Source organism: Nerophis ophidion, linkage group LG10 (genome assembly GCF_033978795.1).
Source record: "Nerophis ophidion isolate RoL-2023_Sa linkage group LG10, RoL_Noph_v1.0, whole genome shotgun sequence".
In the NCBI taxonomy this organism is placed as follows: Eukaryota; Metazoa; Chordata; class Actinopteri; order Syngnathiformes; family Syngnathidae; genus Nerophis; species Nerophis ophidion.
This window is the reverse complement of record NC_084620.1, coordinates 41365705-41382501: the sequence shown is the minus strand read 5'-3', so window position 1 is coordinate 41382501 and position 16797 is coordinate 41365705. Positions and strand designations below refer to the sequence as shown.

Genomic DNA, 16797 nt, shown 5'->3' with positions numbered 1-16797 from the left:
GGCCAAAAGTTTGGACACACCTTGGCATTCAATGGGTTTTCTTTATTTTCATGACTATTTACATTACAGATTTTCACTGAAGGCATCAAAACTATGAATGGACACATGTGGAATTACCGTATTTTTCGGACTATAAGTCGCAGTTTTTTTCATAGTTTGGCCGACTTATGTGCGAAATTAACACATTACCGTAAAATATCAAATAATATTATTTAGCTCATTCACGTAAGAGACTAGACGCATAAGATTTCATCAAATTTAGCGATTAAGAGTGACAGATTGTTTGGTAAACGTATAGCATGTTCTATATGTTATAGTTATTGGAATGACTCATACCATAATATGTTACGTTAACATACCAGACACCTTCTCAGTTGGTTATTTATGCGTCATATAACGTACACTTATTCAGCCTGTTGTTCACTATTCTTTAAATATTTTAAAATGCCTTTCAAATGTCTGTTCTTGGTGTTGGATTTTATCAAATAAATTTCCCCCAAAAATATGACTCATATATATATATTTTCTCCTTCTTTATTATGCATTTTCGTTAGGTGAGACTCATACAAAAAAAAGGTGAAATAACTGAAAACATGTTTTATATTCTAGTATCTTTAAAATAGCCACCTTTTGCTCTGATTACTGTTTTGCACACTCTTGGCATTCTCTCAATGGGCTTCAATGAGATAGTCTCCTGAAAGGGGTTTCGCTTTACATGTGTGCTTGAAGCTCATCGAGAGAATGCCAAAAGTGTGCAAAGCAGTAATCAGAGCAAAGGGTGGCTGTTTTGAAGAAACTAGAATATAAAACATGTTATTTCACCTTTTTGTGTTAAGTACATAACTCCCCATGTGTTCATTCATAGTTTTGATGCCTGTCATGTCATGGTAACAAAGAAAATGTATTGAAATGAGACGGTGTGTCCAAACTTTTGGCTATAGCTTTATTTTCCATATATTAAAGCTAAGTAGTTGTAATGTTTTGTATTTTGTTCTCTTTCTTGTACCTTAAAACCTCGGGAACGCAAAGAACTGGGGTTATGGTGCGCCGTAAAATGAGATTTTGCTATGAATGTCAAATGAACTTTGACGTCTTCTCTTACGATGCTCATCTGTGTATACACGGTGCTTTTAAAATAAGTTCTAAAGGGGAAAGGATGACCACAGGGGGTCGACATCCATCATCCCAAAGGAAAAAGAGCAAAGGAAACAGGAGAAAATCCAAGGAAATTCCTAGAGAAGTGCGGCGACAAGATTGTACACGTGCGAGCTTGGGTGGGAGCGGGCGTGGGGCGCATGAGGGCCGTCGGTAGGGGGTCTTCCTCCGCTAGTCAAAACACACTCGGGATGCAAATATTTGCTTTGGTCGCCTCTGTCGGAGCGTCGTCACCTTGAAGTAGTCAAAGTCCAGCGGCGATGAAAGGGATCAACGCGACGGCTAGGGGCTCAGAGCGCCAGTCTCCACAGAGGGATAAACTCACAGGCTGATGCTTAACACATGAACACACACACACACACACACGTATTTCTTACCTTCTTGAGACCTCCGAAAAATGCCTACTTTTAGTATTATAATAAAAGTCGTAAATCACTCAACGCAAGTCAAAATTTTACAAGAAAAACCGAACCATTTGTGCAATATTTTGACAAAACTTGGAATGTTACTCAATAACGGTGGCACATTTACAAGAAAAGCTTAAAATGTTGGCAATTTTATGAAAAGAGTCGTAATTTTACTCGACAAAAGTCACAATTAAATTAGAAAACTTTATAATGTGGCAACATTATAGTAATAATTGGAATTTTATTTGGCAAAATTATGACAAAATTCATAGTTTTACTCAATAAATGTCACTGCTTTACAAGAAAAACAAAAGAAATTGGCAACATTGTGATCAAATTCAGAATTCTATATGACAAATGTCACCATTTTGCATTAAAAAGTAATATTTTTACATAAAAAAGTAATATCTGCGGCCCCCTCCAAGGTTTTTCATTGTCCCATTGGGTTGAGTTTTTCCTTGCCCTGATGTGTGATCTGAGCCGAGGATGTAGTTGTGGCTTGTACAGCCCTTTGAGGCACTCGTGATTTACGGCTTTATAAATAAACAGTTTTTGATTTTTACGAGAAAATAGAGCAGTATTACAGAAACAGAAAGACTGACAAATTGTTCCCAATTTTAGAGGAAAAAAGTCGACATAGAAAAAGACTGCTTTTAGTTAATTTTTTGTTGTTATTGAATTTTTTGTTTGTAACCGATTTTTAGTCTGCATTATTTACTTCAATATATTACAGTATGTCTCTATATACATATATATATTTTCTTATTAATTTTGGCCAAAGGGGGGCGCATTTAAATTTCTCACACACACTTGTTATTTCATATGTTGACCGGAAGGGGAGCACTTTTAAAACCGACACTCAGTCAATTTGAAAAATCTCTTCTTTTTGGGACCACCCTAATTTTGATAGATTTCACCAGCAGGGGCGCAAATGAGACATTCTCTGTTAGATGCAATGGTTTTCTGTATTAGGACCATGATTTATGTCCTAACTTGTTCACCGGTACTCATATGGAAGGTACTTTTCCTTGTTGATGTCTCAAGATGGGTAGAAAAACAAGAACGAGCAAACACACAATCACACACACACACACACACACACACACGCACACACGCACACACACACACACACACACTCACACACACACACACACACACACACACACGCACAAACACACGCACACACACACACGCACACGTTCACGCTCATGCACACGCACACGCACACGCACACATGACCTAACTGTATTCTGGGCCTTCTTCTTTCTTCTGTTATTGAGACTAATGATGATGATTCATTGTTTGTGTCTTTCATGTGTTGCCTTGTTGCTTGGCAAATAGGGTCTTTTTTCCCCCATGACGCTGATCTGTGATCAGCCCTTTCAAGTTTTTATGGGGCTTGATTTGCCTAAAAAGCAATGAACATATTTATTTAGTCTGCAGTTGAAAATTAAGTGTGTGTGTGTAGGTGTGTTTGTGTGTGTGTGTGTGTGTGTGTGTATGTGTGTGTGTGTTCTTGTATTTCCACCCGTCATGAGACATCAACAAGGAAAAGTAGCTTCCTTATAAGGACCGGTGAAGAAGTGAGGACAAATCATGGTCCCAATACGGAAAACCATTGCATCTAATAGAGAATGTCTTATTTGCACCCCTGGTGGTAAAATCTATCAAAATGACGGTGGTCCCAAAAAGGAGGGATTTTTCTAATTGACTGTGTGTCGGTTTTAAACGTGCTCCCCCTCTGGTCAACATATGAAAAAACAAGTGTGCGTAAAAATTCAAAGTGCTCCCTTTCTGGCCAACATATGTAATAACAAGTGTGCAAAAATTTAAATGCGCCTCTTTTGGCCAAAATGTATTAAATAAATAAAAGCAAATATGTATATAGATCCATACTGTTATAACTTGAAGTAGATCATTAAGATTAAAAAACAATTACAAACAAAATTCCCCCCCAAAATAATTACCTTTTTTTTTAAATTGGCATAGTTTTTTCTGTATTATTAATGTTGTAAATACAAATCTTTATATATCGGAGGTCTCAAGAAGTCAAAAAATACAAGAATGTGTGTGTGTGTGTGTTTCTAACCTTCTTGAGACATCAACAAGGAAAAGTACCATCTATATGAGGACCGGTGAACAAGTTAGGACCAAAATCAGGGTAACAATACGGAAAACCATTGCAAATACTAGAGTCCGTGAACATTGCTCCAAAGTCAGGATTTTTAGTTGATTTAATGTGCATACAAAAGTAAACATTGACAGGTGCAAAGCCAGCAATAGATGATAAAACAAGAAAGCAGCTAAAGAAGGACTTTTCCGATTCATCCCTGGAAAAAAAACAGCGGATTTTACGACTTCCGGTGCTGACGTAAGACAACCCGCATTCCATTTGTGACGGTAGGATGAACTATAACACTATGGTACAAAGACTATAGTGGCCATTAACCGTTAGCTTTTACATCTGGGTTGCCCGAAGTGCAGCACAGGAGCCATCTGTGGTCTGTGACTCGTTTGTCGTCACCTTAAGAACATTACAAAAAACAAAAAAATAAAGATCTCATTTTTACCCCCGGTGGTGAAATCTATCAATATGAGGGTGGTCCCAAAAAGGAGGGATTGTTTTAAATTGACAGTGTCGGGTTTAAAAGTTCTCCCCCTCTGGTCAACATATGAAATAACTAGTGTGTGTAAAAAATTTAAATGCGCCCTCTTTAGCCAAAATTAATAAAACAAATAAAATCAATATGTATATAGAGACATACTGTAATAACATGAAGTAAATAAGGAAGATTAAAAACCAGTTACAAACACAAAATTCAACAACAAGATTAACTAAAAGCAGGCTTTTTCTCACAAGGTGTCAACTTTTTTCTTATTAAAATGGGAACAGTTTCTCACATTCTTCCTGTTTCTGTAATATTGCAATATTTTATTGAAAAATGTTTACCTTTTATGTCAAATTATTACTTTTTATTGCAAAATGGTGACATTTGTCATAAAAAAATTCTGACTTTGATCGCAATATCGCAATTTTTTTAATTGTTCTTGTATAACAGCAACATTTGTTTGGTAAAATGTTGACTTTTGCCAATTCTGATTATTATTCTGATATTGCCAACATTTTAAAGTTTTCTTATAAAATTGTGACTTTTGTTGAGTAAAATTAGGACTATTTTCATAAAATTGCCAAATTTTTAAGCTTTTCTTGTAAAATTGCAACTGTTATTGAGTACAATTCCAACTTTTATCATAATATTGCACAAATGTTCAGTTTTTCTTGTAAAATTTTAACTTGCGTTGAGTAAAATTACAACTTTTATTATAATACTGCCAAAATTCTAAGTTTTTCTTGTGCAATTCCAACTCATTTTTCACAACAAAGCTTGTTTGTATTGGCAAAGTATGTATATATTACTAATGTTGTAAATTACAAATCTTTATTTATCTAGACAGGGTGGCCCTGAAGATGTAGGGCATTTTTTGGAGGCTTCTAGAAGGTAACAAATACAAGTGTGCGTGTGTGTGTGTGTGTGTGTATGTGTGTGTGTGTGTGTGTGTGTGTGTGTGTGTGTGTGTGTGTGTGTGTGTGTGTGTGTGTGTGTCTGTCTATGATGAACGATGGGACATTCTGCAGTAGTCTCGCCAGTCTAATCCCATCACTTCCGCCCACCTGCTCGCCTACCTTTGACTCATCTTCACCTGTGATTATTTTGAACTAAGCAGACAACCACAATGTAACCCACCAGTCACGCATTCCAACACACAAGCACAATTGAGCTTCTGCGTTGGGTCACCATGCCTTTTAAAGTGTCTTTGTCTGTTCAATATGACGGGAAGAAGTGGGCGAGGGCACAGGATGATTGCGTAAGCACGCCAACAACATTGCCAAGTCCCTACAAGTTTTAATTGATGTAATATAATGAAAGACAAAAGAACAGAATAACCCAAAAGTCAAAAGCCACACCAAAAAAATGCAGACTCACCACAGTGCTCGAAGATGATTGAACAAGTAACGTCTTGTAAGTGATGTAACATCCTGACAGTCTGGTGTTCTTTTTTAACTTTACTGCCAATACTGGTCCTAATTAGTCAACAACAGTGCTCACACACATTTTCCATCCAAGTCTCGCCAAGACACTTCACCTTTGCTCCCAGTGCCGCACACATTGGTGTGTGAATTTGTATGAATATGTTGTGCGGGTTGGAGTGGACTTAGATGCATATTGGCAATCAGGCTTCCGTTAGTCTACCCCAATGCAGCTGTGGTTACAAATGTAGCTTACCACCACCAAGGTAGTGAATGGATTCTCACTTCTCTGTGAGCGCTCTGAGTGTGTAGTGCAGACCTGGGCCAAATAAGTTTATCAATCTGGGCCGTCGGACATTCCCAAATAATCATTTTTTAGATTTTTAAGATGGAAACTGTAGCTGCTATTATGATGAGCAGTGATGTTTTCAAATGACTACACAAAGTATTTCAATGGTTGGAATCTGCGTTTTTGCGTGATAGACATGTAACCCCAGCCGAGTCATACCAAAGAATATAAAAATGGGACCCAATACCTCCCTGCTTAACACTCAGCATCAAGGGTTGGAATTGGGGGTTAAATCACCAAAAATGATTCCCGGGCGCGGCCACCGCTGCTGCTCACTGCTCCTGCTCACTGCTCCCCTCACCTCCCAGGGGGTGATTTAGGGCAGTGGTTCTCAAATGGGGGTACCCGTACCCCTGGGGGTACTTGAAGGTATGCCAAGGGGTACGTGAGATTTTTTAAAAATAATCTAAAAATAGCAACAATTCAAAAATCCTTTATAAATATATTTATTGAATAATACTTCAACAAAATATGAATGTAACTTCATTAACTGTGAAAAAAAAATACAACAATTCAGTGTTGACAGCTAGATTTTTTTGTGGACATCCATCCATCCATCCATTTTCTACCGCCTATTCCCTTGTTGGTGTAGCGGGGGGCGCCGGCGCCTATCTCAGCTACAATCGGGCGTAAGGCGGGGTACACCCTGGACAAGTCTCCACCTGTTACATAAATATTGATGTTACAGATTGCTTTTTGTGAAGAAATGTTTAGAATTAAGTTCATGAATCCAGATGGATCTCTATTACAATCCCCAAAGAGGGCACTTTAAGTTGATGATTACTTCTATGTGTGTAGAAACATTTATTTGTAATTGAATAACTTGTTTATTTTTCAACACATTTTTAGATATTTTTGTATCGTTTTTTTTCCAAATAGTTCAAGAAAGACCACTACAAATGAGCAAAATAGAACTTTTTGGTATAAACCCTAGATGTGACTGCAAACATTTTATAATACGGGTAAAATACAAAGACACAAAATAATCCACCGTTTTTGTTTGACAAACCAGGACTCTCAGTAATGACTGCCTGTGCACGGACCAGCAGGCTGGTCTCAGCTTGTCAGTCAAGGCAGGCGGGGGCTCCGGCTCCCCCCTCAGGCCTGATGACTGGGATTGCCTTGACGTGACGAAAAAAGCGGAATGCCAAAAGAGACAAGAAAGAAAGATCCAGAGAGAGGGAGTGAATATCTGGGGCTCAGTGACCTTTCTAAGTGGATTACACGGCCCTTTGACTCTTACGTGGGTTATTTAACACAGCCAACCTCCACAGACAAAACTGAAAATCACAATTAAACATTACATAAGACTGATCATTATGATTTTTTTTTTAAATATCGTGTTCCTTTCTACATAGACCCTAAAGGGACATGGATGTTTTGCGAGATCTTGCAATACTTTTTGCGATATCTCGCGTAAGGTTTTTTTCCTATGTCAGTGAACCGGAAGTAAAAGAGACACAGACTCTGTGCTCTGTTGTGGGACCTTAATACAATGTGGTGTCTTTATATATTAGGCTAATACTAAAATAGAAATCAATACATTTCTCCCATGGATAATGGGTAAGCTCTTCCATCGCTGTGTCGGTTTTACTTCCGGTTCACTGAAATAGGAAAAAAAAAATGTTTTCCCTCCATGTCCCTTTAGGGGCTCCTTACATTTCATACTGTTATCAGACATTCTCCGACCGCATAACAAGGCTCAAAAGTGTGCACACGAGAAGGTGGGGGTCATTAAACAGGAAGTAAAGACCGCTGACAGTAAAACTTTAAAATAAAACATGATGTGAGAAAAAAAAGCTCCCTTCAAAGGCTCTGTGTCAATCCATACTCGGAAGGGTGTGAGTTCACACCAAAGACTATAAAAATTGGACCCATTACCTCCCTGCTTGGCACTCAGTGTCAAGGGTTGGAATTGGGGGTCAAATCACCAAAAAGAATTCCCGGGCGTAGCCACCGCCGCTGCCCACTGCTCCCCTCACCTCCCAGAGGAGATCAAGATCGATGGGTCAAATGCAGAGAATAATTTCGCCACACCTAGTGTGTGTGTGACAATCATTGGTACTGAACTTAACTTAACTTAAACTTAGAATTTTGAGTGTGAGCATTAATGCACTCAAAATGCAAAATTCTAAAAAAAAAAAAAAAAAAAAAATTAATAAAAAAAGAAAGACAGGCTGCACGATAACAAATAAATGTGTCCTTGGGCAAGACACTTTACCCACCTGCTCCCAGTGCCACCCACACTGGTTTAAATGTAACTTAGATATTGGCTTTCACTATGTAAAGCGCTTTGAGTCACTAGAGAAAAGCGCTATATAAATATAATTCACATTCACAAATAAATGAGTGAGTTCTTGTGCGTGCAGACAGCATTGAGCTGAAGCAGACCAAAAACTAATCTGGAGATCCAGGGCTTGTCAAAGCACACACCCCAACCCTGCGGTCAAGGTTTTGTGTTTACTCCCAACACATTACAGCTTCCTGGATCTTTTCATCCAAAAATGTGTGCCAATCGGAGAATGGAAAATGGAATTCTACTCTATGCAGCGCCATACATGAGCAGCAAGTAAACGATGTAAACACTGTAACAACAATAACAATATTAACCTGTTTCATTGTCTTTGATATATTTAACCATTCGAGTCCCTTCCTTTCCATTATGTAGCCAAGATGGCCACTGTTGAGGGTATTAAGTGTACATAAATGTGCACTCGCCATTCTGGCCATTTTGAACATTAATGGGCTTAGAATACTAAGGTCCTGATCTACTGAAGGTTTGCATGAAATAAAACACGTGCAAACTTCATAGCACACGGCCACAAATAGCATGTGCAAATCTATAGTTTGCACACATATTTTAGTGTCTTTGGATCTTAGTAGATCAGGCCCTATGTATAAGTAATTGAGACACAGCCCTGTTTTGAGAGTGTATAGACACTTGTTCATTAGAATGTAACATGGGCACACTTATTATACATACGGTGGGATAGCATGGAAAAAGTACAAATAAGTAAAAAAAAATGTTGCACGAAAAGACAAAACATTATTTTCCACTTTGCATCCGTCCATCTTAGATAAGCTTGGGCCCAGCGAAGCCGGCGGCGTTTCTGGGTGTTGTTGATAAATGGCTTTCGCTTTGCATAGTAGAGTTTTAACTGTCATGATCCGTGGTCAGGATCTTGTTTTCGTTATGCTCTGTTAGTTTGACTCCATTAGTTCCTGTTTTTTGGGCACTCTTGCTTGTTTTGGTTGCCAAGGTTGCGTATGATTTTCACCTGCCCCTGGTGTTCGGTACGCTCACCTGGCTCTAATCAATAGACACTATTTAAGCCGGCCTTTGCCAGTCAATAAGCTACCTTGTATAAGTAAGTTTTTGTTCGTTCATGCCACAGTTGGTAAGTTTTCCTTGTCATAGTTAATGCTAAGTGTTAGTGTAGCTCCAAGTGCGATCAGCGCGTGGTGGCTTCGCATTGTTTTTTGTTTTTTTGTCGTGCTTTGAGTTTTGAGAAGGTTAATAAATATGTTCTTACCTGCACGCCTTGGAATAGTCTGTTTGCATCCCAGGGAAAAAAACTCTCAGTAAGCTGCAAAAACCCTGTGTGACATTAACTTGCTGACAGTGGTTTTCTGAAGTGTTACTGAGCCCATGTGGTGATATCCTTTACCACCTGAGGGATCATGCAAACAATTGTATTCTAAAAACTACCGATATAAGAGCGAGGTTGCCCCAGTCAGTATGTATGGTTGCTGAAAACTTGACAAGACTGACTTAAGTTGGTGTAAAAAAAAAAAAAGATATAACATTTTTTGCTGTATGACTTTATTTTCACCCTCAAATTTCACTTTTCACGTGCAAATTTACAAGTGGATTGACGATATCTTCTGCGAGTTTATTTTGGGTCAAATCAACCGTCTGCTATTGTCTTCCATCACTTGTCAACACAGTACAAGCTAGTTAAGAATTTTTACTACGAAGTTAACGTGAGTGACAGCTCATATGAACATCTAAGCGAAGCGTCAAAGCGAAAAGAAAAGGGAAAAAAGTTAAGTATATTTATATAGCACTTTTTTCTAGTGACTCAAAGCACTTTTACCTAGTGAAACCCAATATCTAAGTTACATTTTAACCAATGTGAGTGGCACTGGGAGCATGTGGGTAAAGTGGCTTGCCTAAGGACACAACGGCATTGACTCGGATGGCAGAAGCGGGGATCGAACCTGGAACCCTCAAGTTGCTGGCACGGCCACTCTACCAACTGAGCTATACCGCCCTGAAAAACGGAAGAGTAGCGGTTGTGTACGCTCTCTCTTGACTGTGTTAGGTTTTTCTTACTGCTTTGAGTGAAACGCAAAACCAGGTCGCCGGCATGAGACGAGAGCGGGACGAACTACCAAGCTACAAAGCCAGGGATATCCACCCGATAGCACAATGTGCCCCGCCCCTGGTCCAGCTCTATGATTCGTTCCGCTAGTGCTAACAGCTCTTGTTGTCTGCATTACTGGAAACACAAGTGCGTCGTAAGGTAGTTGATGGTGTGGTAGCATCATGGTTTGGGGTTGCCCGAGTGCTGCCCGACTTTGGGAGAGCTGCGATTCACTGAGGCAAAATATGAACTACAATTACTATGAAACTGTGAAAGCAAAACGTATTGGTATTGTCATTGTACGCCTGGTTTAACGCCCCTGAAGTCATGTCAACACAGTCAGGCACACAGTTTTATCTTTGAACATTGTTTTGCTGAAGAATGCTGACTTGTCTGTCGGTCCTCCCTCATGCCACTGAGTGGTTCTCACAAAAACCCGAGTGCCTGGCATGCGTGCAGTCCATGCCCGCTGTGTCAACAAGCATGGGAAAGCTTCATCAGCAGCTTGGCACTCCCCTTTTCTCAGCTTTCTAGCCCACTGATCCACCGTCCCACCCTCTTAGTGGTCTTGCTTGTGCACAGGAACGATTGGAGTCTGATTTGAATTCGCTTTCTCCAAATACCATACGCAAGGCTGTTGATTTGTTCACATTGACCTTGCAGCTGCTGTACCATCAACAAACAAACTGCAGAGTCCTCTGACTTTTATGTGGGAAGAATAGCTGGTACCAGAAAATGAGTGAGCGCCCTGCCCTCCTTTAGACAAGGAGTACTTTATCCATTTAGTCTATTAGGTTGCATGACCGCCCTCCTGTGGCAAAGATTGGAACGTCATATTTTTCAGGTTTTTTTTTTTTTAAAGCTCTTAGCAGATTCTGTTGGTTGCTCAATTTGGTTATGTTTGAAGAAAAGACTTGTCTTTTCTCCTACAGGCATGCCAAGGATGTGTAGGATCCAAATGTGACTGCAGCGGAGTCAAAGGAGAAAAGGTGTTGCATTATTTTAAAATAAACCAGCACTATAATGCGTTCAATTGTAAACTAACGCTACGTTCCGATGTATCAGGGTGACCGGGGTTTCCCAGGACTCACCGGACAACCAGGAGTTCCCGGGTTCCCGGGACCTGAAGGGCCTATCGGACCCCGAGGAGAGAAGGTCAGTGGCCAAAAAACAAAACCAAGGCCCCAATCCATCCATCCATCCATTTTCAACCGATTGTATATTATTATTTATTTGTTTGTGGTTTTACTTCAAATATGTTTTTTCTTTCAGGGGAGTGATGGTCCTATGGGACTACATGGCCCAAAAGGAATAAGAGTGAGTGTTTTAAGTGTTTTGTATTGGTCTCAATTCATTCTAGAAAACGGGTGGCACTTTGTTGTAATGCCATCATCTGGCCAGCAGATGTCACCGTTTCAACATTACTGAAGTCTCTCATCTTTCACATCATTGAAGGGGAACTTTTTTTATTTTATTTTGTCCATCACTATCCTTATGTGAGACAAGCATACATAAGTTTTCTCTAATGGATTTATTCCGCCTACAGCTGGGTTGCAATCACGAGACCATGGATTGATTAACGTGGACCCCGACTTAAACAAGTTGAAAAACTTATTCGGGTGATACCATTTAGTGGTAAATTGTACGGAATACTTACTGTACTGTGCAATCTACTAATAAAAGTTTCAATCAATCAATCAATCAATGACCTAGAGGCACATCTGGGCACTTCCAGTTTTCATTCGATTTTCTGGCAGGGGTGTCAAAGTAATTTTAACTCAAAGGCCGCATGGAGGAAAATCTATTCCAACGTGGGCCGGATTAGTAAAATCATGCCATGATAACTTCAAAATACAACTAGGACAAGTTCAGATTGTTTTACTTTGGCCCAAAATAGGACAAGTAAATAATCGTCTGGACAAAACACTTCAAGTTAGTTGCATTCTGAAGGAAAAATTTAAAGAAAAAACTTTAAGTCACAGCCCATCTAGGATTGAACAAAAAAACTAAATAAGGCTTATATAAAAAATATTATATGTCTTAACTACCTCATTTGTCATTTCCATTATTCATTTTCTTTAAATTTGCACAGAAAACAATAATTTTCACAGAACTATATCAATGTGCAGTATCTCACGCAGCAATTTAAGTGTTTGTTTTCCTTCGGTTTGTTTTAAAGCCCCACTTTACCGTATAGGTTGTGGTGCTTTGGAAAACATGCTATTATACATGTATGTAATACAAATATCCTCAAAGTTGGATAATCATTGAACAATCTTGTACTTACAATTAGTTGCCAGGTTTCGCATTAATGATTTGCTTAAAAGCGGCCATTTTTTTCAACAAGTCTTGCTAAAATCTTGCACACACGTGCTTGTCAGTCCCCAGAGTTATCTACCAAATTTGGTAGATACTCACTGGTTGAGCCTACACCCTAAAGGTACATTCAATATTTTGTACGGTCTGTTGATTCATGTGAGGAATTTTTACTTATAGGTCAAACTCTGGGGCTGCCATGTAACTATTTGCTTGCCTAACAGAATTGCTTTTGCGACATCCAGTGGACACATTTAGAACAACAGTTTCTTTAATTTAAAAATACAGCTCAGTTTTACACTTAGCAAACTTCTCTCGTGGGCCGGATTGAACGCGGGCCGCATGTTTGACATCCCTGGTCTAGAGCCCCATTAGGCTACTGTTTATTTACCTGAATCAGTGCAGATTTGGGCGTAATTTGAAAGGTTTAGAGGCAAATATAAAAGCGATCATGAAAAAAATATTTATAACGGGATGAAGTGGATTTGGACACTCTTAAGAAAAATTAATTTTTGAATGATTTAAACCAGTGGTCCCCAACCTTTTTGTATCCGTGGACCGGTCAATGCTTAATAATTTGTCCCGCGGCCCGGGGGGGTGTCCTTTTTTTTCTTTTTTTTTTTTTTCTTCTTTGTCATGAAAAAGGGACGTTTTTGTCATGAAAAAGGGAGTTTTTTGTGGTTGGTGCACTATTTGTAAGTGTATATTGTGTTTTTTATGTTGATTTAATTAAAAAAAAAATATATATATATATTTTTATTTATTTATTTTTTTTTTTAGAAAAAATTATTCTGCGGCCAGGTACCAATCGGGCCATGGCCCGGTGGTTGGGGACCACTGATTTAAACCATTTCACCAAGATGTTACTGCTCACTACGACCTCACTTCATTTGACAGAATAAAAGATTGGAGGCACATCCTGTCCTTACATCTGAAGGTCCACAAATTAAATATTAATTGGTGAAAGACGAAGTTAGATTTATGTCTTGCATCGCGAAGTAACATACTTAATGGACATAACGCGTGCCACTCTGCTGTGATTGTAGCGCTAATGAGAAAAAGGATAAGTTTGTTTGCAGTTGATTTCCTGCCACAAATATTAGTCTCATCTACAATTCTTGTCTGCTGTTGTTTTTTATGGTGTGAAGTTCATATTTTGTCTCATTATTTAGCTGCAGATGTCCCTGTTGTTCAGCAATGTGAGCTAGTGATATCAAGATTCAGTATATTCTGTTGAGCCTACCAGAGATTTATTCATTTAGTTCAATGGTTCTTAACCTGGGTTCGATCGGACCCTAGGGGTTCGGTGAGTCGGCCTCAGGGGTTCGGCGTAGCCTCCGCCACGGAGGTAAAGACACATCCGACTTATCGTGTAAATAAAAAGTTCTCCCTATCGGCGTATTATGGATACCCCCAAACAATGTTCCCTCTAAGTTTCCATCGGATTTGCAGGTTGTTTGATTGATCGATTTGAAACTTTTACTGGCAGATTGCAAAGGAAGAGAATACATAATATGAAACAGTACAGTTTACACAGTACAGTACATATTCCGTACAATTGACCACTAAATGGTTAAATGGTATTAATTCAATGCTAACACCCGAATAAGTTTTTCAACTTCGGGGTCCACGTTAATCAATTCATGGTAATGTGTTTAAGGCAGGGGTGCCCCTTACGTCGATCGCGATCGACTGGTCGATCGCGGAGGGTGTGTCAGTCGATCTCAAGCCAGGCATTAGAAAATATACATAAAAATGAGCAATCATCAATCATACCAAGACTTCACTTTCGTCAGTTGTTTGACATTCTCGGCACCCGAGGATCTTGTGAGATGACGCTGGCTGCTGCAAGCTCATATTTAAGAAAAAAATCACTAACAGGGCGGACGCAGAGAAACTTATTTTATTTCTAGAGACTCCGTACCTACTGTCAAAACTCTAAAGACTGACTGCACAGTTCCTGTCTTCACCATAAAATACCTGTTTCATCCTGCCTGTGCTAACAAAATAAGAGTCTCAGAAAGCTAGCGTGCACAAGCTAGCAAGCTACGGAGTTTGATGCCAATGTATTTCTCCCCCGCCCTCAGCGACCGCTTTCTCACTTGCTTGCCCACCCGCACACTCACTGACGTCACTCACCTGCTGCCAGACATTAAAGGGCCACACACATATGCTACTCTCATAACAAAGTGTTTAAAAACGAGTATGCAAGTTGGACAAATGAGATGCCAAATCCAACCACTTTCATGTGGTATTGGACAGAAAGGAGGACTTTTTTTTTCTCCATTTGAAAATGCGAACGTTTTCAGCACCACTGTCTAATTCCAATCAATGCAAGTCATCAGAATCAAATACACCAACTTATACTCTTGTCTTCATGAAAGAAAATAATCTATGTGTGTTAAACATGCTTGTATTATTATAAAAAAACATTAACTTGTTAACAAAAATGTCTCTTTCATAAATAAATAAATATAAATTATAAATAGGAATGAGGTAGATCTCCTCGACTTGGTCAATTGAAAAGTAGCTCGCCTGCAGAAAAAGTGTGAGCGCCCCTGGTTTAAGGTGTGTAATTTGTTGGGAGTTCATGCACTGTGTTGGTTTTGTTCTTTGAACAAGGTGATGTTCATGCATAATTCATTTTGTTCACCAGTAAAAACACATAACTTTTCCTTGAATATGACAAAAAAAAAAAAAAATAATTTTTCACTAAAGAAGGGTTCGGTACCTCCAACAAGGTTAAGAACCACTGATTTAGTTTATTGATAGTATTAAGGATATTTTCTTGATTGCGAACAAATAGTACCAATTAAAGCCGGTAAATGTGGTCATATGTGTCGAATAAAGCACTTGGCTTTCCTGCACAACAACAATTAAGCTTTTAGTTTCTGTTCTAAAAATGAATAAAGGAAATATGGTGGATTGGACCAATTATTAAAATATTTATTACTAGAAATTAACATGACCTTAGTTTATTTGCACAAGCAGTTCTTCGACAATGAACACAAAGTGATCCTTTATCCTTTACGATTAGTTCTGCTCTCAAACACTACTAATATAGTAAAGAATAAACTGGATTGCGTCACAGAAAGTTTCTCAAACAAGTCAAATGTTCAAACAAACATTTTCCAAAGTTATCGCTGCAGACACAAGCATGGTATGATTGTATTGCACAGGATGATGAAAGTAACATTTTTAAGAGACATTTCCTTTGATGTACTTTTGTTTTTTCTGTAACTTTAGTTCCTTTATGAACCACTTCTTTCGCGACTCTATGAAAGCTCTTTCCTAGCTCTCTATTTGAACGACTGGAACACCCAAGAACAAAACAGCAATAGGGCATAGTCAGCCCCGACTTTACACTCACTCTCACTTTTTTTTAATGCTGCGCTTAAGCTGCTTGACCATCATGTGAATATGCAACCCATCTCTAAAGCGCTCTAAAAAACATCCAAAATCATCCATCAGCGTTTATAGTGTATGTATAATGTAAATGGGTTGTACTTATATAACGCTCTTCTACCTTCAAGGTACTCAAAGCGCTTTGACACTATTTCCATATTCACCCATTCACACACTGATGGCAGGAGCTGCCATGCAAGGCCTTAACCACAACCCATCAGGAGCAAGGGTTATCTGTCTCGCTCAAGGACACCACGGACGTGATGAGGTTGGTAGAAAGTGGGGATTGAACCAGGAACCCTTAAGTTGCTGGCATGGCCACTCTCCCAACTGCGCCACGCCGTAACATTCATAATAACAAGTGTTATTTATGTATTATGGTCATTTTAAGCATATGGCGGCGCTTTAATTTCACAGACACCTCACAACGTTTGCTAATGCTAACCAAGGAAGACCAACAACTACTTTGGGACAAATGATGATCCAGGACTTTAATATTTTTTAACCTGCAAAAAAGGTGAATGAGCTACAAGTTTTAGAAGTTGAGTGATAAACAGACCCAGCAAGTAGCATTATTGCTTAGCACTAAACAAGAAATGCAAACTACGAACATAATAAAACAATCACTTACTGTACAATATTTGCTCTCTGATGGGATGTTTATCAATCAATCATCAATCAATCAAAGTTTATTTATATAGCCCTAAATCACCAGTGTCTCAAAGGGCTGTACAAGCCACAACAACATCCTCGGTTCAGATCTTCCTG

General features: G+C 39.0%; 1 protein-coding gene across 1 annotated transcript in view; it reads left to right on the top strand.

Annotated features, from left to right (window-relative positions):
* Positions 1–16797, top strand: part of col4a5 (collagen, type IV, alpha 5 (Alport syndrome)) — a 79308-nt gene that overhangs the window by 29141 nt on the left and 33370 nt on the right. Inside the window, exons 2-4 of the mRNA XM_061913802.1 lie at positions 11241–11297; positions 11374–11463; positions 11581–11625. Coding sequence (XP_061769786.1) covers positions 11241–11297; positions 11374–11463; positions 11581–11625 — 192 coding nt within the window. The remainder of the gene's footprint in view (positions 1–11240; positions 11298–11373; positions 11464–11580; positions 11626–16797) is intronic.